This window comes from Bombyx mandarina, chromosome 01 (genome assembly GCF_030267445.1).
Source record: "Bombyx mandarina strain Sakado chromosome 01, ASM3026744v2".
Taxonomy (NCBI): Eukaryota; Metazoa; Arthropoda; class Insecta; order Lepidoptera; family Bombycidae; genus Bombyx; species Bombyx mandarina.
This window is the reverse complement of record NC_143208.1, coordinates 3,620,119-3,645,846: the sequence shown is the minus strand read 5'-3', so window position 1 is coordinate 3,645,846 and position 25,728 is coordinate 3,620,119. Positions and strand designations below refer to the sequence as shown.

The 25,728-nt window shown below is 36.3% G+C and overlaps 1 protein-coding gene across 2 annotated transcripts in view; it reads right to left on the bottom strand.

Annotated features, from left to right (window-relative positions):
- Positions 1-21,340, bottom strand: part of LOC114245905 (band 7 protein AGAP004871) — a 43,801-nt gene extending 22,461 nt beyond the window's left edge. Inside the window, exons 1-5 of one of the 2 annotated variants that reach the window (XM_028178225.2) lie at positions 21,206-21,340; positions 20,825-20,934; positions 4,438-4,510; positions 2,925-3,007; positions 1,065-1,324 (exon numbers count right to left, since the gene is read on the bottom strand). In XM_028178225.2, the coding sequence (XP_028034026.2) occupies positions 1,065-1,324; positions 2,925-3,007; positions 4,438-4,510; positions 20,825-20,934; positions 21,206-21,227 (548 nt within the window). In that variant the 5' untranslated portion in view covers positions 21,228-21,340. Of the gene's footprint in view, positions 1-1,064; positions 1,325-2,924; positions 3,008-4,437; positions 4,511-20,824; positions 20,935-21,006; positions 21,140-21,205 lie in introns of those variants that run through there. The other variant, XM_028178217.2, reaches the window with a different exon arrangement.
- Between the last annotated feature and the right edge of the window lie 4,388 nt (positions 21,341-25,728).

The window sequence follows — 25,728 nt, the reverse complement described above, 5'->3', positions numbered from 1 at the left end:
GGAGATTACGAGGAAATGATTTGATATGTCACAATTTATATGAACATTTTCTTGAGATTGCTTGCGAAATTCTCAGCGAGAGCGTTAAATTTCAATATTGAACATTGCGTTTTTCACTCCGTTAGTCAACGAAATGAAATGCTTGAAAATAAATTTTCAACGAAATATCCTTCTCTGATATTTTGATGAATCCGGATTAAGTTGCCACAGTTTATTTCCATTTTTTTTATTTTGTTAAAAATGTAATTAGAGCATTCGTTGTGTCCGCGATAATTAAACCGATGTTTCTTGGTGACATAAACTCTCGTAATGATGATATAAACGGCAATATTATACAAAATTCTTATCTAAATTTCTTAGTTGATTAGACCATAACTATACTGTTATTGAGATTAGAAAGCGAAGTGACGTAAAGATTGGTCAGGATAGCTCATGTAGGTACTCATACATTCAAAGGCTTATATTTTATATTAGCTTCAGGACATTCTTTATAGATACAATACTATTGTTCTATGTTCAGCTTCCTTAAGTATCGTGTTAATGTCTTGTAACAAAATTTTGTAATGATGTTTATATGAAGAAGATCTTAATTCCGAAAGAGTTATAAAACCACTAACGATTTAAAGTAATTCGCTAACGATGACACTATCACAGTCTATTAGAATTTTATTTCTTCTACCGAGACCTTCATAGTGTTTTTTAAGTTGTCATAACTATCACTGATTCGGAGTGCCGTCTTACCATTCAAATATACGACCGCTCTGATCCCGGGTAATAGGGATAATAGATTTTATTCCAGTGGCTTGTGCGATGGTAAAAAGTAGATTATGGGATCATATCAGCGGGTCATCTGAGTTCCTTCAATGGAACATACTTTACACAACAGAGAGATAACCCAAGGCTAAAAATAACGATGGATTAATGCTAAAAAATAACGATGCTAAAAATGGATTGGGAGAGGCCTATGTCCAGCAGTGGACGACTGTGGACTGTTGATGATGATGACGATGATGAAAATAACTAAATGAAACAAATATCTTACCTGAATATTTAATAATACTTACATCTCAACACGCTCCACTTTGATCCCCCAAGCCTCGGTGGCCTCATCCAGTGACAGCTGCATGTTGCCAGAGATCGTTTCGCGCTCACTCAAGATCTCGTGCAGAGGTCGAGTGCCCATTGTATTCCTCAAGGTTGTCTGAGCCAAGAGCCTGGTGGAGTGGTGAGCGTTCTCCACGTTGGCGATAGAGATAGTCGCGTTGTGGACGCGGTAGTATACGACGGCGTCCACGGAAACAGTAACAGAATCTTTGGTCAGCACCTGGTGTTTACAGTAATGTTTAGCACAGATGTTTTTCGACCATTTGAAAAGACACCAGTAGGCCAGCTTTAGCCATTTGAATTCCGCCAGCCACCTTGTAATATGAAATCGAGACCTTAATAGTATTGTGGGGCTTTTCTATTCTTAAAACCACTATCGGTGGCCCTGGGCAGTTTTTCAATCGTCGTAGTCTAAAGGATGATACCCGGTGCATTCGTATCAAGCGATGCACCGGTGTTCGAATCCCGCAGGCAGGTACCTACTAATTTTTCTAATGAAATACTTATTTAACAATTGTTCACGATTGACTTCCACGGTGAGGGAATAACATCGTGTACCTAATAAAAATCAAGACCCGCAAAATTATAATTTGCTTAATTTCTGGTGGTAGGACGTCTTGTGAGTAGTTCCCACGATTCTGCCTATTTCTGCAGTGAAGCAGTAATGCTTTTCAGTTGGAAGGGTGGGGCAGCCGTTGTACTGTAAAAAAAAACCTTAGAACTTATGACTCAAGGTGGGTGGCGGCATTTACGTCGTAGGGGTATGGGCTCCGATAACCATTTAACACCAGGTGGGCTGATAAAAAATATACCCGGGCTGTGCGCTCGAGTTCAGCAGTTCACCCTGGTGAATCTGGAAAAGTTCATGGACTACAAATAATTCCTCTAGTCGAAATAGGCAATAAAGTATCAAAATCAATAGACGAGCGTCAGTTGTTCCCTCATCATGGAAGCCGTTCATGAATACTTCGTAGGGACCAATTCATTTAGAATAAAATTTGTTAGCCAGATAGGCCTAGCGCTTGAATCCTCAATACGAGTTTGGAACATTTAGGACAGGCTACAGTTGCTTACTCATCACTACATAGTATAAAACAAAGTAGCTTTCTCTGTCTCTATATCCCTATGTATCCTTAAATCTTTAAAACTACGCAACGAATTTTGATGCGGTTTTTTTTATAGATAGTGATTGAAGAGGAAGGTTTATGTGTATAATAACATTCATTAAATAGTGGAGAAATCAATAATAAATTACAGTTTCCGAAGCGAAGCGAGGGCGGGTCGCTAGTTTACTTATAAGTATCCAACACAACAAAACTGTAAATATTTTTTTATCCATGGCTTACTTGTATAAACTTAACAGTAAAACAACGCGGCACAATATGCCTCCAGGCTTAGTGGGTGAAGCTATCGATACATTTTTCATGCGAGTTAAAACTTCATGAGCCCATCGCTTAGCCATCAAATCGATAACTGACCCGAATGACCCTTTTCTGTCATTGTATTAGAAATAGTTATACGGACGTTGTAAAGTAATAAGCATGCCGAGGGGAATCCATAAAGTGAAAGGGGTGTATACTCCGTTTGAAGTTGTTCCGTATTGTCGAAATTGATATTAAGGCAATAGACAATTTATTAAGGTAACAAATTGATGAATTGTTAATTGACCGATATTCGTTTACAATTAAATAATCTATTAGTATTAATAATTAAATTGTGGAGTTTTATTAAAGACTGAAGTAGTTCACACACAAAAAAAAATTAATACGTATTTAAGGTGTTTGTCTATTATTAAAAATCTGTATAGGAAAGGTACTTACTTCTTGCGGTGGAACATCATAGGTACGTGTGCGTAGGTCGACTCGGGCGTAAGTGTCAATGCAGGGCAGGATGAAGAATATTCCTGTACATGTTAAGAAAAAAAGTAATTCTTATCTATACAAGTAAATAAAATTGTATTTGAAGTCTCTGATGTTGAAGTGAAGCTTATAGTATTGTTCAAGAGTCGACAGCCGAGAGAAATTTCAGAACAAAACCACCACCATTAATGTGATGTTTATCTTTACGTATTTTTTTTTCCTGGGTGGGGACAAACCTCCTACGAGATCCCCGCATCTAAGGGGGGCGCGGGGTTTGTAGGACTACACTGCGAACCGCGGGCCCAAGGAAATTTTAAGGGGCCCTACCGTACTAAACGACAACTGCTACCTTCCCTGCCATAACTTTCCTTCATTCTCATTTAAATACTGAAATTAAAACCAATTAATTTATTGAGTTCGAAGTATTGAGGGATGAGACGTGAAATTTAAAAAAAACAGAGATACGGGTGTTTTTGAAAGAAGAATATATTATGTTATTAACACGTAAATATCGGATTGAAAAAGGTTAGCTACAAATAATTACGCATAAAGAACAACAGTAGTCTGTGTTTTACAATTTCGAGTCAATAAAGATTAAGAGAGACTTTGTTTCGAAGAAGGTGGCTTTGCAAGACTAGATTACCATTTCGATGAGCTTATTTTTCACTCGATTTACCTTTTTTAGAAAAAAAAATCTTTTACCAGTACTATCAGATCATTATTTTGTTGACGAAGAGGTCGGTGCACCCTACGTGTTGTTGTTGATGGTCTCACCTTCATAAAGGTAATTGATACGATCAATCACCGCCACAAAATTTTCCGACACATTCGGGTCTAATACCAAATAAAAGTGTCAGTGTAATCAATTGTTAGTACGTAGTTATTCGGAAGTAAATAAATAGTCACGGTACAGACTATTGTTGTCCAATCATCATCAGAAAATCAAAATACAGTTTTCATTTCAGACTTTGGGTATTATATAATTTCCTTCAATTAATTTATGTACTTCTTTTGATTTCGTTGTTACGTTGTTAAATTTACTCATGGTTTGATGCGTAAAATATTTTTCGGCATACCCAAATCATTATTTTTTGTTGTCCTTTGTAATATTAATTTTCCCATTTAATGAATATTATGAAAAAAAAAACTCTGCTAGAAATAAGGATTAACTTATATTTTATAGAATTTTAGATAGCTGTCGAGCTGTAATTTGGTGGTTCTAAAAATGGACTGTCAATTTTATTCCTTAAAAAGAATAAATATAACGACGCTTGTGTTTGTTCAACAGAATCTCTTTGAGACTATGGCTTTTGAGATTTTTGGTTGAATTATGTTAGAACTTTACAAAAAAGGTGAGCGATAACTAAGAAAACATCGGTGATCCGTGATGAAACAAAGTAAAAGTCAATCAAAAATATTAGCACTATTGAAGATAAGCGCGCTTTCTTGGTTTATTTAATGGAGAAATACTAACCGGGTCCCTTGGCACCTCCAGACAGTAAACGCCCCAAGCGAAAAATTACAGCTCTTTCATATTCTTGCACCACCTGTTGGCAATAAAAATAATTTAAACAAAATAAAGCTATTCCTGAGCTAAAGATGTTTCTCTAATTGAATCACCTGATCTAAATTGGAGAAATATTGAGCATTTGTCTTTAAAGCGCGTTGCGAAATATTCGTAATAATTCTTTAACTTTAATTATTTTATTATCTCTCTTGTACAGTTGGTATTAAGGGGTTATTGGGTAATTGGTTTTAGTGGTGGTAGGACCTCTTGTGAGTCCGCGCGGTTAGGTACCACCCTGCCTATTTCTGTCGTGAAGCAGTAATGCGTTTCGATTTGAAGGGCAGGGCAGCTGTTGTAACTATACTGAGACCTTAGAACTCATATCTCAAGGTGGGTGGCGCATTTACGTTCTAGATGTCTATGGGCTCCAGTACCCACTTAACACCGGGTGGGCTGTAGCTCACACGTCTACCCATCTAAGTTATAACAAAAAAAAAAAAAAACATCATGGCCGTCGGCTATCTTGAGATATGACGTTAAAGTCTCATTTTTATTTCACAAAGGCTGCCACAATCTTCAAATCGAAAGAGATATGTAATTACTTCGCGGTATTAAGGGATGGAATTCTGATGAAAACCTTGTTAAATATGTAGATTATATATTTACTGGTAAAAATTAAGGAATGTCCAATTTGTCCTTCATTCTTTAGAGCATTAATTCTGTAAATAAGTAGATAATTCATCATCATTATCGATCCATGTGTCTGTACGGTGCATCAGGAACCTAACTGCTCTTGATTTTATTTGTTACTAGCTGACCTGGCGAACTTTGTTCCGCCACACAGTTTGTTTTAAACACGTCAACTTCAAAATTCAACTATTATTAACCATAGAATATATTACGTGTAGCTGTCAGTTGCGTTTTGTTATACCATGTTTTATGACACGTCCCAATGGGAACGTGATAAAAAAAGTATCCTATGTCCTTCTCCTGGTTCTAAGCTACCTCCTCACCAATTTTCAGCCAAATCAGTTCAGCCGTTCTTGAGTTATAAGTAGTGTAACTAACACGACTTTCTTTTATATATATAAGATTTCAGATTAATAATTAGAACATAATATTCCGCATTCCTCGATCAATTTCAAAACTATCCTTTATATGCGCCTTGTATCGTCTACAAACTATTTACGTCCACTAATCGGAGTTTTACATTTAAATTGTATTACAGAACTTCTTTAGAGTCGGGTAAGAGAAAATAATTTATTTGCGTTTGCATAATGAAGTCTAGCACAAACAAACCACTGGCTCGACTATGAAGATCCCTTTTATATCCCTAACAACTCAATTTATTATGAAAACCAATGTTTTCTTTCCTACGCTTTTTTTTGCAGATAAAGTCACTAGAATTCTTATTTATATTTTCACTGAAGATTTGTTTAATTTCCTAGTATCTCGTGATCTATAATGCCAGAAAATTACAAGCTGATCCGAGATCAAAACGATTTCATTTCTTAAATTAATTTTATATCATGGACGGTGATAATACGAAACAGAAGCTAAGGTTATTTTTATTATTGTTATGATTTCATAAAATTACTTTGTATTATTATTTACTATTATTATTTATTTATATTTATTTAAAATCTTATTAATTACATAATATTTTTTAAAAAAGATATTAAAAATACAATTTTTAAAAAACACTATATAAAATAGATTACCGCTGGTGGCGGTGTCTACGACACAAGCCACCAGTGGTTAGGACTCCAGAGTGAGAAACCTCCTCACAATGCGTGCAGTATCGAGGATAACTGCTTTCTGTATTAGGCCCTTAACCCAGCTGGATAACGAAAGTTTCTTAAGATGTTGATCGAAACTTTTCGCTATCAAGCCGTGTACCGATACAACTATTGGAACAATGATGGTTGAATAAACATGCCACATGGCGGTAGTCTCGTGGGCCAGGTCTAAATATTTTATTAATTTGTCCTTTTCTGCCTTCACGAGGTTCTCGTCATGAGGAATGGTGACATCAACCAACACTGCTCGACGCGCAGATCGATCTATTATCACAATATCAGGTTTATTGGCAACAATATACCGATCCGTGATAATAGATCGGTCCCAGTAGAGCGTAACATGACCATTATCAAGAACTGGTTGAGGTTGATATTGGTAAATAAGGTACAGCAGAATCAAGAAAACCATATTTCAGAGCAAGTTGTTGATGGATAATCCTAGCCACTTGGTTATGTCTATGCAAGTACTCGCTGTTAGCAAACCGAGAACAGCCAGAAACAATATGTCTAATAGACTCTCCCGGACGGTGGCATGCCCGACAAATGTCGACCGTCCCATCCTTTAGTATATATTTACTATTATTATTATAATTTTTTATTTATATACAATAAAAAAATCATCGATTTAGATCAAAATATTACTTTAGGCGATGTAATCTTACAGAGAAATATCATAGCAGTTGGAGTGAATGGATATGAATTTTAATAGAATAAAAATCTGTAAACAGTTTTCGGAACATTGATTTCGGTTGATATCCCAATTATATTCGATAAGAACTATCCCACCCTTCAAACTGGAACACCTAAATGCGTCGCGGCAGGTCTGAGCAGGATGCCAATAGTTACCGTCCAGTTTAATTGAATCTATAAAATCTATAATAATATTATCTATTTAATCTATAAATAAGGTTGATTGTCATTATTACGTGCTACACTGAGTTTCTAGTCGGATCTTTTCAGTGGGTCGCGATTAAGGTCCGATGGTAGATTCGGTGAAGTACCTACTGCTCAGCTGCTTGTGTTCGTTTTTGTTTTAGGTCAAGCCCGTGAGCACACCTACCCGTTCGCGAGTAGCTGGAATAGCCCCTTAGACAAAAAAAATGTATAATATAGGTATAGCAAAATAATATATATAATAGAATAGACTTACATTAAAATCTGTGGCTGAGTAACAGAAAAGGTCGTTTGTAAAAAAAACTGCGTTATACAGAAATATGAAAATCAGTTTTAACAATCGTACCACATTTTTTTGTTGTGATCTCTCTGGGTATATACGTCATTACGGATCCTCCCGATCTATTAACGGTGCTTTTAGGTACCTCAAGCATCAGTCAACGTCCTCGCCAAGCCCGCCGCTTGCGACGAAGGGTTCGACGAGTAAATTAACCCATAGACACAGCCCACTGAGTTTCTCCCCGGATCTTCACAGTGGGTCGCGTTTCCGATCCGGTGGTAGATTCTGTGAAGCACTGCTTTTGCTAGGGCCAGTGTTAGCAACACTTCCGGTTTGAGCCCCATGAGCTCACCAACACGTCAAGGCAAAGCTGAAATAGCCTCTCAAGGGCTATCAGTATCTCTCTCTCTTCGATCGGTTCCTCACTGCTGAGGATCGTGACCCCGTCCGATTTCGTCAACCAACTGTCTCCATCGATCCCGCCCTGCAGCCCGGTGGAGTGCGTCGCTGATAGGCATCCCCAGTTCCTCCGCTATTTGGTCCGATCATCGTTTGGGACCTCTACCCCTATAATATTAGTATAGGTAAAAAAAAACCGGAATATATTCTATCTCGCCCTTGTCGCCCTAATATCGAAGAGCACTGTTACAGTTGTATGTTAACCACCGTAAGACCTTGTAAAGTACTCAATTATTCCCTCAGGATTACCTTGTTACTAGTCCGGTATGTTCAATGACGCACATGCTTTAACATCGCGCTGTTATGATATCACCATTAAAAAAATCAATAATATGTAAATCTTCGTAATCGTATTGACATTGACTGCTGACCTGTTGGCGATAATGAAAAAGGCAAACCAATTACCGCTATTTAAGCTATTTCGATTAGCAAGTTCAGAAGGTTGTATTTATGATGTTTTAATAGTGTAATCAGTTTAAATAAAAAAATCTGAGCATATGTTTTTGTTAATTATCGAAGGGAAGATGAGTTCAATGCCCACTAGTTAACCGGTTGCGGAACACAAGTCAATTGATTTAGTAGAAAAGATTTTTCTCTTTTGAAGCCGGAACGCATGATTGCTTAGTGGCAAAAATTAAGCAGTGTAGTGATTACCGACCAACCGACTTAAAATATATACGAGTAATAACTTAATGTCGAAAATATCTTAAGAATGTCTATGAAAATATTTTTCAGAAAAGCTGATGAGATACAACCCACACAGATTCTTTGATATGGCTTCCAGATAGATGCTTTATTGCCTTTTCCATCTTCAGTTTTATTGTGATTTTTTTTATCATTTATAAACGAGATCTCTTTAATAAAACTTCTCATATTTGAAAAACCAATCTATGAATCCGATGGAAAAAAAACATGTTCTTATATCTTAAAATACAACGACAGAAAATTTCAATGATCGAAAACAGATTAAGAAATGAAATATATAATAATATTATTTATGCTTGGATGTTAAGTGATTACGTCGCGAGCACCATCACGCAGCTTGAGATCGATGTTGCAATTGGATTTGTGTTTAATGGCCGTCCCAAATTTTAAACTAGCTTTATTGCTTAGATGTGTGAACGAGCTCACAGCCCACCTGGTGTTAAGTGGTTACTGGAGCCCATAGTCAACGTAAACGCCGCCACCTACATTGAGATATGAGTTCTAAGGTCTCAGTATAGTTGCAACGGCTGCCCCGCCTTGCAACGCATTACTGCTTCACGGTAGAAATGGGCAAAAATGGTACCTACCTGGCTTACAATACACCTTACCGTTGCAGTTCAACCTTTTGTGATCTCAAAACTTCACACCAAGATATTTCGATAAACCAATTCCTTAACAAAAAGCACGGCCGTGTTCCAGCTAAGTGAACCGCAAACGATAATATACTGTATTATACTCCCATTAGGTGTGACAGGTATAAGATGCGATCGCTTAATTAATTGCGGGCTATTGGGTAGATCCTTGATATATGTAGCTAGTTACATGTTATCGGTGTGCCTATACGTTTTCTTAGAATTTGTTTGGTCCGTGTAACTCTCAGACACAGCGCACTGAGTTTCTCGCCTGATCTTCTCAGTGGGTCGCGTTTCCGATTCGGTGGTAGATTCTGCGAAGCACGGCTCTTGCTAGGGTTTGTGTTAGCATCGTCATCAGGTTTGAGCCCCGCGAGCTCACCTACTAGCCACGGTTACGCTGAAATAGCCTCTAAAGGCTATCAGCTTAGGTAGGAAAAAAAAAAAAAATTGGTCCGTGTTTGGACACGGTTACTAAGGTATCGAATTCATATTAGTGATCAGTCTTAAAACATATTATTATGTTAAGTCTCATAAATACAGATGGGACGATACTAATGATGGTACGGACGGTGTTCTAAATTCGCAAAATTCAAACGTTTTTTTTTCTACAAAAATTAATAAATATATATTTTTAGTGGATCGGATTGAATGAATGAATATGAATTTTTGAATTTACTGGAACACGCACAAGAAACATCCTCAAAATCGATTATGTTTCGGTCATTTTTATTTAAAGCTGGGCCGATTGTTAGCAAAGGTATACATTACCAAATAACATAAAAAAAAATTATAAACATCAGAAATGTAAGGAGTGTATTTAATTATGCAGCAAATCAGGCACTCTAGTCTTAAGAAGCGACAAGCGTTTTTTTTCTTTTTGAAAGTCAGAAACATCGACAATTTCGAATAACCGAAAAACCAGAGCATTTAGGCGTAATTTTATTTTTGATAACTTTCTAGTGTTTAAGCTTGTTGCTCTTTTAATAATAATAAAATCTGAAATAACTGGTGGTAGGACCTCTTGAGAGTCCGCGCGGGTAGATACCACCACCCTGCCTATTTCTGCCGTGAAGCAGTAATGCGTTTCGGTTTGAAGGGTGGGGCAGCCGTTGTAACTATACCTGAGACCTTAGAACTTATGTCTCATAGGGGTGGCGCATTTACGTTGTCTATGGGCTCCAGTAACCACTTAACACTAGGTGGGCTGTGAGCTCGTCCACACATGTAAGCAATAAAAAAAAAACACTAGTATATAACTTCAATGGACTAACTGCTAATGAAGAAATTAGCTACGGTGGGTCTACGAGGAGCTACACAACGTAGGCATCGACAGTAAAAAGACTATTTGCTACGGAGATTCTCATTTAAACAGTATAAAAGCCATTGAGTATTAAACTCCGTAGTGGATTAAAGTTCATTTTCACTGGAAACTTTTACAGGTCGTGGTAGCTTGTAAGCTCTAAGTCCGTCTTATGTAGTCGTGAAACTGTCGCGAAACTCCTAATTTAATAAAGAGGCTACTTTTAGGAGACGAAACGGTACGAATACGGCTACGAACTTTTTGGACATGTTTTTGAGTTACCATTCTGTTTGTGAATTAGATCATAAGGCTACTACTTATATGTAATTTCTAAGGAAACGCGTACCTTAGTAAACAGTTTTTATGTAGCATTCTTAGTAAAAATAATGTTTTAATCGATACTAGAGGTCCCGCAGTAGTCGAAATTCGACTATAATTAATTGGAATTGTAAGTTTGTACACTATTATGATTGTATTTTATACTTCTATAATCACAAATTTCGTCAAGACTACACTATAAAAATAGTAACAAAGACAAACAATATTTAATCTATTCTCAATTTGACAACAGACGTCGAGAACAAAAGTTTTACAATAAATAGTATGCATGCGTGTGTGCGTCAAATACATGGTATGTAGTGTGTGTAAGGTTTTCTTTATTGATTTAATGTATCTTTTATGCATTATTTAAAAAAAAATTTGCATTGTGCACTTCTTCTCTATATTCTCTATAAGTGTGAAAAATTTCATACTCCTCCGTCGGCGCAATTTTCGTAAAAAGGGATACAAAGTTTTGCGTCACGTATTAATATATAGATAAAGACATTATTGCTAAGAAGTATAGTATACTCGTATATCTAAAACATTTTCGTTGAAAGCATGTTTATAACTAAAATGGTAGATAGCATTTAAAGAGTTTTAATGTGTTTTTTATTTAATACTAGCTGACCCGACAGACTTCGTAGTGCCTCAATCGATAAATAAAAGACCTAAAGTTTTGTATAAAATAAACTTAAAACAAACAAAAGGAATCCATCCGACGGGGGACACATCAAATGAAAAACAAAATTGTTATTTTTATTTAATTCCGAGCATTTTCATATTTATCTAAACCTTTTAAACCTTCTCTGGACTTCCACGAATAATTCAAGACCAAAATTAACCAAATCGGTCCAGCTGTTCTCGAGTTTTAGCGAGACTAACGAACAGCAATTCATTTTATATACATAGATATATAATTATTTTAAGCATAGCGTCTTTATACACCTCTCCAATTGAATGTTGCAACATTAACGAAGATAGACTCTGTTTGATCAATTGGAAAAAAAGCAAGTGCGTTTATTGTTTTTCACCAAGAGAACCAATAGCGTTCAGTAGATACCAATTAGAATTGTTTGCAATGGAATTAATTTGCTGTCTGACTCAATTATCAGCATGTACCACTGATTTAATCACGTTGAAGTTAATAAAATGTTACTATACATGCTAAGCGATAGAAAACGTTCGGATGGTGTAATTGTATATTTAATCGATTATCGAATATATCTATGTAATTGTTTAGTTCTTTTGTCCCTATCTTATCTAGTAAGTTATGTATTTTTAATGTGTAGGCGTCAATATGCGTTGCGGTATGAAATGTGTTGATCAATGCCATTGAAACTTAAATATTACGTGTTTGAGTGGAGATGTTCACAATATGTTCACAAAACGGCCGTCTAATGTAGTGGTAAGTGACATGGTCACTACACAAGAGAGTCGCAGGTTCGAATCCCGTCAAGGGAAGATATTTGTATGATAAATATAAAATGTCTTTTCCAGGGTTATGGATGTATATTATATGTATGTATGTGTATAATAAAAATCTTACATTTATTTTCGTTATCTGGTACCTGTAACACAAGTTCTTTACGAACTTAGCACGGGCCAAGTTCCACCAGTTAACGTGGCGTGATTGTTAGTAAATATTTATTTATTTATTATATTAATATTCACAATATGGTATTTATAGGGTCTAGCAAGAGAACCCCGATGGAGCGTCAATAATTGAGCAGAAAATAAACCTGTTTATATGTAGGTTTAAACGCAATGAATTTTGAATTTTGTCCAAGCTTCAAACGGAACGAGTAGGTAATATATGCGAACACAAATATTCATTTTTATTTCTTGATTCTATTTTATCGACATACGTAATAGAATACAACTTATCTCCTTTATAAGAAGATGTCAGGGACATTTTCAATAAACTTCACGATACAAAAGGAGACACGAGGTGTAAGAAGGTCACATCTAGTATTGCAAATGTTTTACTTGGTTTCTCGACATCCACGTTTTCACTTGTAGATTTCAATTATTGAAAATAAATACGGACGGTGTGTTAAAAATAAATTAGAACTGATTTGAAATGCTCAGTTTTGACTGTCGAGTACCGAGGACTGGGGAGTCATTGTAATACCAGCTATTAACACGTTGATTAAAAATGGAAATTGAGGTCTCGTAATTGATGCTTTCTGTCTGAAATAAAAAAAAAAAAACAAAATGTGTGCAATTCACACGTGGTAGAAGTGAAACCTTCCAAAATTAAAATACAATTATCTTTTTTTTTTTTATATGATTGAAAGTTTACTGGTGGCCCGAAGGCCTTTCCAGTTTCACCAGGACAGGTGGGCGAGCAAAGGCTCAGCCAAGAGGGGTGGGATTTGCTAACAACTGCCCGAGCGCCTCCGAAGGAGACCTAACAACTCAAGAGCAATTGTTTCGCGAATGAATCTACTACCGGATCGGAATCGCGACCCGCTGAGAAGATCCGGCGAGAAACTCAGCGGGCTGATGCATGGGTTAGGTTGCACGTCGACCTCTTTGTCGAGTTCGACGAGTACGGTTACCGGGGTGCCCTTAAGCCTGCCCCTAGTATTAGAGCTGAAGGCATCTAATGCAAAGGTTATTGGATCTGATGGATCCGTAAGGACGTGCCTAGGTGACTGGCTCCTGCATGATCAGGATTCGGGGAGTAGTCAGCGGCGGCAACGATAAGGCGATTATCATGACGCATAGCCTTATCGAAGTATCGTTCCGACGCTGACTTCATGTATTTCCGAATTGATTCGAGGCCCAGGTCGTCGTGTAGGTCAACGTTCCTCACAAACCACGGAGCCCCGACAGCTAACCTGCAAAAGCGGGATTGTAGGGATTGGAGGGTGTCTATGTGTGTGCGGGCCGCGTGAGCGAACACCACACTCGCGTAAGTCATGACGGGCCTTATGCAAGTTTTGTAAAGTGTCACCTTGTTCCGAAGGGACATTTTACTCCGCTTACAGATCATGGGGTAGAGTCTACCGAGAATAAACGCGGCACGGTCACGGACTGATTTTATATGCGGGCGGAATGTCATCGATGCATCCAGGGTAACGCCCAGGTACTTGACCTTCCTGGCCCAGGGTATGGGTTGTCTAAAGAGAGTAATCGGGGTTGTGAGATTCCTCCTCCTAATCCGGGAGGAAATCCGTGTAGAGCTTCCCCTCTGAAATAGCACCGCAGTACTTTTCGCTGGGTTGATGTCTATGCGCCATTTTCGGAACCACTGTCCTAGGGCTAGGGCTGCGCTCTGAAGCTTCTTCGCGATTAGGGACTTATTTCTACTAGAATAGTAAACAGTCGTGTCGTCGGCGAATAAAGCTAAATGGGTCGGCGGCGACCGGGGAATATCGTTGACGAATAAGCTAAATAGGAGGGGTGAGAGGACAGAGCCTTGCGGGACTCCAGCTGTGAGAGGTCGTGGGGAGGAGCAATACAATTATCCTAAACGTCTTAAGTATATGTAAAATTTTGTCATTAGTAAATAATTGTAAGGTAGCGCCCTCTGTGAATTGATATTTTAATTTCACGTATAATCCTAAATTAAAATTCACTACAAGAGCTTTCATACACACGTTAGAATTAAAAAATCTCACAGATGGCGCTGTATTAAATAGTATGTATATTTCTGTCTCATTCTTTGTATTTGTGTCTCTTACCTGTCGTTTTTTCCGTTGCATCCGGTTTGAAATCACAACGATTCTAAAGAAGTTTTCACTTCAAAAAATTTCTGAGACCTTTGTTTCAGTTGAATTATTTTCCAACTGACCGGTATAGGTATTTTTAAATCAACCTTTGTTTTAAAAATAAGGTATGAGTTCCCGCGTTATAGCACCAATGAGGCGTAATTAGGCCTGACTTAGGTACTTCGGAGATCTTCACGTTTTATTGAAATTATGATTAGTAAATATATTGTTAAGAAATTGTTGTTTGACAAAAAAATCGGTTGCTTACTGACGATATTTGAACGTACTGAACGTACGTACATATGAAAATACTGATAGAATGGTTTCATTTTTCAAAAGAAAATTCAATTTTATTTGTTTGATAGATATTTTGTATGGACAATTGACACCACATTCACTTTTCACTGAACTCAATACTTGACGAAAACATGTAAATGTATTATTATATAGCAGCTGTCCTCGCGGATGCATCGCTCACTCAAGTAAGAGAGGGACAGATGTCGAACGCTGCCGAACGCGGAGGCCGATTGTGCCTCTTTGTCGCTCGTTGCGCGCTCTCGCTTGCACTTCAAGCCTTAAATGGAACGTCTCAGAGCGAGGTAACGCCGAAAGAGTCATGTTTTTTCGTGCGTGCAGCCGGCTCCATGGAATTATAAGACGTTTTCACGTCAAAAGTGTAATGACGTCGTTGTTGATGCTACAATTGATTATTTTTCTGAATTTTCAGTACACGTTTTAAATTCTACTCAATAGTGAGTCACTCCTTGCAGATATAATTACTCGTAATATACTAGAAGCTAATATTAGCTCTGTACGTATGTATTATATGTTTCTTTTTTATGTAACATAATTTGTTAGAGTCAGTTTTAGCGACTTCAACATATCGAATTAATATGAAAATTTGCAAACGCCTCAAGGACCGATCACAATAGAATAATGATTTTATAACTTCGCCTACCAGTATCACAAAGATAAAAATGAAATTAATTGCTACTTCGGTTTATCATTTACAAATGTTTTTGTATCTTTTTATACATAGAGACAACATATATTATTATATTGCAGTTTAAATCGCAGCTTCAGGCGATGTTCAATCGACTGTACTAAGAGAATCATTTTGTAATGTAGTTAGTAAATAAAATAGAAAGTCGAGTTTAATGGAACTAACGCTGTTTTTTATGTTTTTGGGTGAAATAATTAAACTTAAAATACAATATGCTTTTTGTCTAGTTTTATTAAATGATTCAGAAGATAATGGCATATCAATTCTCTCCGATTTTACGTGACGAGCCGCTCCTGTATCTAATATGCTTAAAATCACGTTCATTACACAAATATTTTAACTTTGACTAAAGCATTTTTTAAATTTTTTATTGTTAAGATAGGTGGACGAGCTTACGGCTCATACCGTGTTAAGTGGTTACCGGATCCAATAGACATCTACAACGTAAATGCCACGACCTACCTTGAGATATGAGTTCTAAAATCCCAGTTTTTACAGTAAACTCGCGCGGTTAGGTACCACCACCCCGCCTGTTTCTGCCGTGAAGTAGTAATGCGTTTCGGTTTGAAGGGTGGGGCAGCCGTTGTAACTATACTGAGACCGATATCTCAAGGTGGGTGGCGCATTTACGTCGTAGATGTCTATGGGCTCCAGTAACCACTTAACACCAGGTGGACTGTGAGCTCGTCCACCCATCTAAGCAACAACAAAAAAAAAAAACGAAATATGTGTGTGTGCAAGTGTGATACTGACTATTCCACTACACAGGAGCATACATATGGACAATGTTTAGTAGACGATAATGGGGATGCTACGAAGAGGAGACCGAGAATCTAATGTGTTCTATCTCATTCTCTCACCGGCCGAATCCTATACATTTATGTGTTTGTGTCTCTATGGACTTATTTTTTCGTTTCATGGAGTTTGAAATCACAATGACTCTAAATAAGTTTCACATAAAAAATAAAATTTAAAGAAACTTCTGGGTACACCAAAGAATTGCTCGTTGCTTCAAAGAAACCAATATTTAGTATAAATAATTTAAGAGTACTTGAGGTTGAGTAGCGGTCTACATGTGCCCCTGGAATTGCAGGCATCAAACGCTGCGATAACCAATAACTGAGGCGGGTGCTCGTTTGACTTCGACAACAAAAAATATATGTTCGAACTGTTTGAAATAATAATTGCATGCAGTTATTGTCACGAATAAATACCGGAATCTATGTATTAATACGTGAAGCAAAAACTTTGTACCCATTTTTACGAATATTGCGCGGACGAAGGATTATAAAATTTCCCACACTTATAGAGAATATAGAGAAGGAGTGCAGAATACTAATATTTTTTTCAAATTATGCATTAAAAACACATTAAATCAATAAAAAAACATTACACACACTTATTTGACACACACATACAATTTATTTGTTTATTTTCAAACTTTTCTTATTGTTTAAAGTCTCTGGTCAAATTGAGAATAGATTAAATATTGTTTGTATTTATTAATATTTGTCTATAGTGTAGTCTTGGCGAAATCTGTGATTACAGAATTATAATAGTCTTTGATAATAGAATCATATAGTGAACAAACTTATAATTAATTTCAATTGATTATAGTCGAATTTCGACTATCGAGGGATCACTAGTTATATACTAAAAGATGAGACGGTCGACGTTTGTCAAGTATGCCACTTTACATCCAGGAGTGTCTATTATACGAATACTCTATTCCAATTACGAAATCCCATTTGACAGATGTTTTTATTATGTTATTGTGTGTGTGAATTAATTGTATAATGATTTAGATTGATTGTATATTTGTAAAGAAAAACCTACATAGTCTAAAACTTTTTAGTTTTAAAAAAAGAATTTTGCTTATAATATGTCATTCAGTGAAGTTTGACATTCAGTAAAAAGAAAGTTATTTTCTCATTATACACATAACAGAAAACGCAATTAAGTCTTTCATTGTTTATTTATTCTGCAGTACCCAATATCATTCATTATAAAACAACATTCAAAGCCCATAATTTAATGAAATTATTATTTTTAACAAACTGAACTTTCTTTTTACTGAATGTCAAACTTCATTGATTGACATATAAGAAAAATTCTTTTTATAAAACTAAAGAGTTTTAGACTATGAAGGTTTTTCTTATTTAAATGCTGATTTACGAACATGAACAAAAAATGATTATTATTATTATTTCAAATTATGCGAAACGTGAAGGGTTAAGTTCTAAGAAGTGTCAAAAGGGACTTCGTAATTAGAATAGAGTATAAGTATATTGTTTCTGGATTTTCTAATGGCGAGTACCTGCATAAACGCAGCCATAGCATTCAACAATATTCTCTGAAACATGGTTTTGTAGATTCTGCTGTACTTCATTATTAATACAAACTACAATCCAGTTCTTCAGAACTCTCACGTTACGCTCTACTGGAAACGATCTATTAACAAGTAAAGGACTATTGTCGTCAATAATATCGTCTGGTGTCGTGATAAAAACAACGATCTAGTGACGAGAAATTCGTGAAAACGAAACAGAGTAAATTGTTAAAGTATTTAGACCCGTCCCGAAGGTTAGAGTTAATTCAAGTATGCTTGTCCCGATAGTCTGTGCAGTGCTTGGTTTGATAGCGAAAATTTTCGAACAACAACCTTATTCGGCTGGGGTCAAGGGGCTTATGCCGAAAGCGGTCATTCTTCACACGGTATATATATTTAGGAGGTTTCTCACTCTGAGGCTCTAACCACTAAGCCCTGGAAACCGCCACCAGTAGCAATCTACTCTGCTGTATCCTCCAGCGTACCCAAGTGTTTAAAAATATACTTTCTAATTCAAATTCTTTAAATCTTTTTTTAAATATGGAACAAAAAATATTGTTACAAACAAAAATAAAATGCAATTTTAACCGGTAGTCCGTAATGTAAAACTGAAAAACGCGTTATAAGCATAGGAGTCTACAGTTTATCTAATGGCAAATGATTGTTAATGGTCACGGACATCGGCCAGAAGCACAGCTCTATTCCGGATTCTATTTAAACCTCCATTTTGTTTTTAATCTCAATCTTAAAAGTGAAATCTTTTATTTATTTTTCATCATATAGCAGTTCACTGAGCATTTATTTTTACTTCAACGTAATAAATAATCTTATTTTCCGTTTCCTTTAAAAATAACGCTGTGAAAAATACATTATTTTAATTAATTTATTCTGAAGACGAATATTTTATTATAGCTCCCGAAACTTTTACTGAGATTCCTCAGCGTGCTTACTGATCGATGTTAATATAGAATTCTTTCTCAGGAAAGTAAACGTAAAGCCAATGTCTATTACCAGGCGAAGATCAGCTTCGCAAGTCGGCTGTGTCACACCTCCGGGTCGCGTTTATTTGAGAATGAGATGTTGTTTTAATGGGTGTTGCTTTTTAATGTTTTTTTTTTTGTATTTCATTCACAGTCAAAATTCGAACGAGAGTGTGGCTTTGAAATAAAAAAAAAAACTTTCATGGCCTCACTTGCGACCCATCTGGTGTAAAGTGGTTACCGGAGCCGATACGACATCACAACGTGAATGCCGCCACCTATCTTGAGACATCGAAGTCTCAAATATAATAGCAGCTACAATGCTAAAATGGCTCCAGCTAAAATGGACAGGTTAATGGTACCGACTCATAGGGCTTACAAAACGCCTTACAAGCGCTTAACAGAGATAAGAATCGAGAAAAGAAAACATATCTCAGTATGTAACTGTTCTATATTGTATTATTAGTTTATTTCTGTTCCTTTGCTACGATTTTATTTTACTTTTACTTATTTCCCTCACTTTTGTACCTTAAGTAAGGGTTGCCGATAACAACGGCCGAAATAAAATGCTTTCAGCTTTAAATCCACCCTTTGTAACTGTGTGTTTATTTTTGTCAGTAAAGATTAAACATTCAAACGAGAAGGAATATAAGTTTAAGAAGACACCGTAAGATATAAAATTGTCTAATGATTATTCATCATCATCATCATTATCAACAGCCCACAGTCGTCCACTGCTGGACATAGGCCTCTCCCAATCTACACCACTGAGCCCGGTCTGCGGCTCTCCTCATCCACTTCTTGCCGGCCACCGTGTGGAGGTCATCGCACCATCTAGCCAGGGGGCGTCCCACGTTACGTTAATGATTATTCATACAAACTATTTTCACGTAAAATATTCTAGCTAAAAACTATCAGATATTGTTTATTGCGACGGTATACCGATCGCTATCACTTTTTTTTATTCCGACCAATCTCTTGATATCAAAATCTGAATAACGCCACCCCCATCAGATGTGAGGTGGAAATGTCCAACGAAATGTATAACGGCTATCCCACTTTTCCAAACAAGCCCCCACGAGTGCTTCGCGATAGAAACAGGCAGGACGCAGAAACTTACGGTAATACTACTACGCAAGTAATTTTTTACGTTGAAATGTCATTTGCACTAATTGTTTTTTTTGCTTTGAACTAGCTCGGGGCCCATCTCGTATTCAATGGTTTTCCGAACCCATAGTTATCCACAATTGTGATGTCACAAAGTGGGTGGCGGTAACTTAGAAGTGTCTAAGTTACAGCTTTATAGTAAAACGGTTGCCCCATCGTTCAAACTGAAACGCATTACTGCTTCACGGCTGAAATGGACAGAATGACAGTACCTATCTGGCTTCCAAAACACCCTACCTTTAAGCCGAACCCATAGCTATCAACAATGTAAATGCCGACACCCACTTTGAGATATCATTTCTAAGTCACAGTTTTATAGTAAAACGGTTGGTCTAACATTAAAACTGAAACGCATTACTGCTTCACAGCAGAATTAGGCAGGGTAATAGTACCCACCCGTGCAAGCTCACAAAACGCCCTACCTCTAAGTACCATTATAATTTGTGTTGTGTAAAGACTTTGGTAACCTCATAAAAATGACATCTGTCTTAGTTATTCAAACCCCATCGCGCTTCAATAACATTGGCAACGACAAATAAGTGCAAATATTTGTTTATTATACGCAGTAAATTGTGAGACGTTGCCGCGCCAGCAAGTACATATGTAATTATTCGTAGTAATCGTAGTCAAATAAACAAACTGACGTCTCGGTTACAATATAAGAAAAAAATTAGCAGCACTCCAGAACTTTCGCTTAAAAGGTGAATGAGTTTATTGAGTTCAGTGGTATAAATTGAGGTGGGTGTGAAATTTATTATAAACTTACCTTGAAGCATATGAAGAGTGAAAACGGCATGGTGAGGATCACCAGCATCCATGATAGCACCACCAGGATCTTGCCACATGTCTTCGACTCTGAGTCGACGTCTTCATTCGCTGAAACCGTTAAAATATTTTAGAACAATTGTGTTTTTTTTTTAACAAAATAAAACCGTAGTAATTTTTTACATGTAGTAATGGCTGGATACAAATTCTGGCGACTAGACATTTCTACCATCATGTTTTCTGAATGTGATAAAATAAATGATGAACCACGTTTGTTGATAGGAGAACTACTGCCGCGTTGAACCGGCCAATATATCTTTTAATAATTTACGTGGGAATTTTAAAGGTGGCTATGACGTCAGTCATATTTAATGATTTGTACCTGTCGCTTCGGTCACCACCATCGTGGTGGAGTCGGAGTAGCGAGCCAGGGTTGCTGCGTGGATGCGTCCGCTTCTGACGACTCTTCGCTGTAAACTGTGAGGAGGCTGAGGGCCTGCGGGTAAATATACTGCGCGGGGAGGACGCTACGCCGACCTGTAGCTCGTTTTTGTATATATAAGGATTTAGTTTTTCCTTTGACCATCACTTGCTACAACTTTTAAACTTTGCACTGGCGTAATTTCCATGAGCCTTAGAGCAGTACAAATTTAACTACAGTTGATTCGATTAAAATCAGTCTATATATTTTATGTTTTCTTTTTGTAATAATTAAAATCGTCATCTAAATTATATTTTCGCGTTTGCATTTATAAGTTACAGCATCAGCGGCTTCCTATTGCAGATTGGTGTATTTTTTCCATTATCGGAAAAAACCGTAGGTGTGACATACATTAATTAACGTATTACCTATATTACCATTCATTGTATTACCTATATTACCATCTATCTATATTGTTTCATTCTAAATATTACCATCTATCTATATTGTTTCATTCTTCATTCGTTCATTAATTTTATTGAAAATTTATTTCAGCGTTATTGACTTTTGACTGTATACGTGTTAATTACGTTGTTTTTACTACGAGTATTTACCTTTTACCTCAGTATATACATAATATTTATATTACCTTTGAAACATGAAGATTGCGCTTAAATGTTATCAGCTGTAGTGATTAGAATAGCCTTTTATAAAGGCTAAGACAATATTAGATTTTTGTACTCTTTGTATGATTTATGATAGGCAGATGAGCTCATAGCTGATTTGATTTGACGCGGTTACTGGTGGCTCTGTCTGGTTACTCTATATTTTGCGTGGATTTAGTTCAAAAGCTGTACGATTTTTAGTTAATGATCTGCTCTTGAAAATAGCTAGCTCCTTGTGGCGCCAATATCTACCAGCCAACGAGCGGCCGGCGGCTGGTCGAGGCGATCGTTGTACTTACCTCGCTTCTGTGGTAATCTACCCTGTTTATACATTTTAAGAAAATAATCTTTATAGTTTTTGTTAAATAATTGTCATAGCACCGCATGTTGTTACCATAAATTATTGTCATGTACTGCACGATCTGAATTAATTATAACTATTTTAATGTTCTCATTTAAGTGAATTTATGTAATTCTTTTGAGAATAAAGAATATCTTTAACCCGAAAATACCTTATGAGGCTTTGTTTTTGCAGGAATACACATTTGAGCGCAAAATTACCGCTACACACAAGCCGAAGCGACTCAGGGTAAATAACTGTGAATATAACGTAAATATTTCGCTTCAAATTGTTATATTCTCTAAGTTTCAATGTAGGACACAATGCTGTGCATGTCAGAAGTTGCATAGCGACCGCCGCTTACCCTAGTTCGTTGCATTACTCAAACATACAACGTTTATTCAACATTTTAGCCTGCATATTCATCATTTTAGTCTTGCATCATACGTGTATATTAGAATTCAATGGAAATTGTTAATTACTCTTTTATTTTGGCCTCTGTAGGCAAACGAACATACGGCAAATCTGATGCTGAGTTGTTACCATGCTACCATACTATTACCATGTATACCATACTATTACCATACAATTACCATATTATTACCATACTATTACCATACTATACCATTCTATTCTCACGGATGTGTGCTGAGGCATAGCCAATTGGCTGTCTATCACTGAAAACTCTCTGGAAACCTCTTTTGAATAGAGACATGTCACAACGCTCTAGATACATGGTAGAGGGAAGTTGGTGGGAGGTGCATATGTAGGAAGGAGATGATGGGAACATTTTGAAACATTTCTCAGAGCACTCTCCATAGAACATACGGTACAAAACATAAAGAAAATCGAACCTATCTATCTAAGCAATAATAAGGGCCGCAGACTCAGCAATCCTCGTTTACTCTATTTCATTAAAGCAAAATGATAAAAACTTAATGTTCAACTGGGCGGTCCTACTCCTCAGACCGGAATGGCGTGGCTGCTTTGCAGCAGAAATGGGCAGGATGGTGGTACTCACCGGTGTCTGCTCACAAGACGCCTTATCGCCAATAACTACGCAAATAGCTGTTGAAGTTGAAGCATCACTTGTATTGGATAACATTGTGTTGCCTATATGTTTCGGTATCTATCGAACATCCGGTGAGTCGTTCGAGTCTTACTGGTGGTAGGACCTCTTGAGAGTCCGCGCGGGTAAGTACCACCACCCTGCTTATTTCTGCCGTGAAGCAGTAATGCGTTTCGGTTTGAATACTTGAGACCTTCGAACTTATATTGAAGGTGGGCGGCGCATTTACGTTGTAGATGTCTATGGGCTCCAGTAATCACTTAACACCAGGTGGGCTGTGAGCTCGTTCGCCCATGTAAGCAATAAAAAAAAAGAATATATAATTTTCCTTAAATATTAATAAAGGCACAGAGGGAAAAAGTGATAATGTAGCTTGGAAACTTCACAAAACGACCACAAATAAATTCATTTAAAGTTGGACAAAAGCAACGTCGGTATCCCACTTTTTAATAAGAATAAAATAAATATAATTTTAAAATAGTTCTCTCAGTTTTTTTATGAGTTTAGCATTTTATATATACAATTGTTATATACATCTAAATATAATATAATGATTTAAATATGAATGAAATAGTCTTATTCGAACATAGCTATTACTCTATATTATTTAAATTTAGTGAAGTCTTCAGAGCACTGTATCGAAAGACTTAGACTATTAAAAACAAAAATACTCAATTAAAATGTATTTATTTATAACAGTAATATATTAGTCGACTTCAATGGAAACCTATTTTTATTTAATGCGTAGATCGGTATCTAAAAATCTCTAGATTATACTTATGATTATGAAAAATTTTGTGTCACAATATTATACAAGTAAAATGAAATGTACAGAAATAGAACAAGGATCAATTTTATAAATTGTCATCGTATCTTCTGAAGTATATGATTTCGGATCTACTTGTAGGAAAAATAACATTTACGTCGATCCATAAGTGATCTCTTGGTTTTTTTATTGGGACAGCGACTTTTAGCCAATAACTAGATTTTATTTAATAAACGGTATTTCACAAATGGTAAATTATAAACCTATAAAATTCTACTTTAGCACCAACAACGATTTGATATTGTTAGTTCGCAAGCTGAAATCATAAACATGCGACCTAATGGCTGTAAAAGTAGGAAAAAAAACATTTCATATACTAAAATATACATATACGCAGCTAAGAGTGGAAACTAATTTAATTAATTATATAGCTAAATTGAAATCTTAAAATCTACCAATCTATAATATCATTATCTCGCAGAACAGTTCCTATAAATTTATCTTTAATATAGTTATATTATAATCTATAAGAATATCTTTAATATTTATCTCTTTTTATTGTCACTTTTTCTTTTCATCGAAATTCAAACGCCAAAAGTCTAATAAAGTTTATACCTCAAAATTTTAATGTTCACGTGTTATTTTGTTGTTCACGTTTGCATACGAAAGAGAAAAATTGGGTTCCAGGGGAAACTTTGTTTTCCTAACGCTGCCATACATCATACTAGTAGATTCGTGAAATTATTTTTTTGACAAATGTAACATCCCACTGGATTGTTGGTCACACTGCCAAGGGATCTAGTTACGCTGGTTTACAGGAATACGTTGGATAAACTCGATTTACCTGAACCGCCTGTTAATATAGTACATCTTGTTCGCTGGAGTTTTAATGAGTGATATTCAACGGAACGTGATGAAGGAAATGTTAAATTTAATGTTTCGTCTCGTATGGAATATCAGAGTTAATATTATGTAGATATATTGAGAATTAAAATTATTATATTGACAATTAAAACGAATGTTTCCACATAGGTAGACGATACTAAGGTATTTAATGAAATGTTTCTTAATAATAGTGTCATTGGGAGCTACAAATCGAATTGAGATCGAGAAAAGCTGACCTGTATTTTCTTTGTGGCTTTACGGTGGCATCTTTCTGTTGAATGTTTTATGCTCAATTAATATCTGTCAAGTATTAAATTATTTTACATCGGTTACAATGTAGATAATAATAGATGTTAATTGAAGGAGAATAGATCGAAGTAAAATGATTTTTTGGTTTCGTTTTATGAATCAGTAGTTGACAATTGTTGTGTGGTGCTTCGGGTAAGATTTTCGACTTAGTACCATAAATGATTGACTGGAGTACTGGTATGGAGATGCGTGAGACGGTTTTAATGATATATTGTACTCGTTTAGTCATAACCTCTCTGGAGGCCAGGTTCCACTAAGAGCAGAGGAAACCCACAATAAGCAATAGTTGTTATCATCAAAAAAATCGATTGTCTGTAAAGTCGGATTTCTGACGATAGTTGAACGTGACAACGTCATAAGAAAATACTGATGGAATGGTTTCATTTTTCAATTATCGCAATTATCGTTGCGATAAACAATTGACACCACATTCACTTTTCACTGAACTTC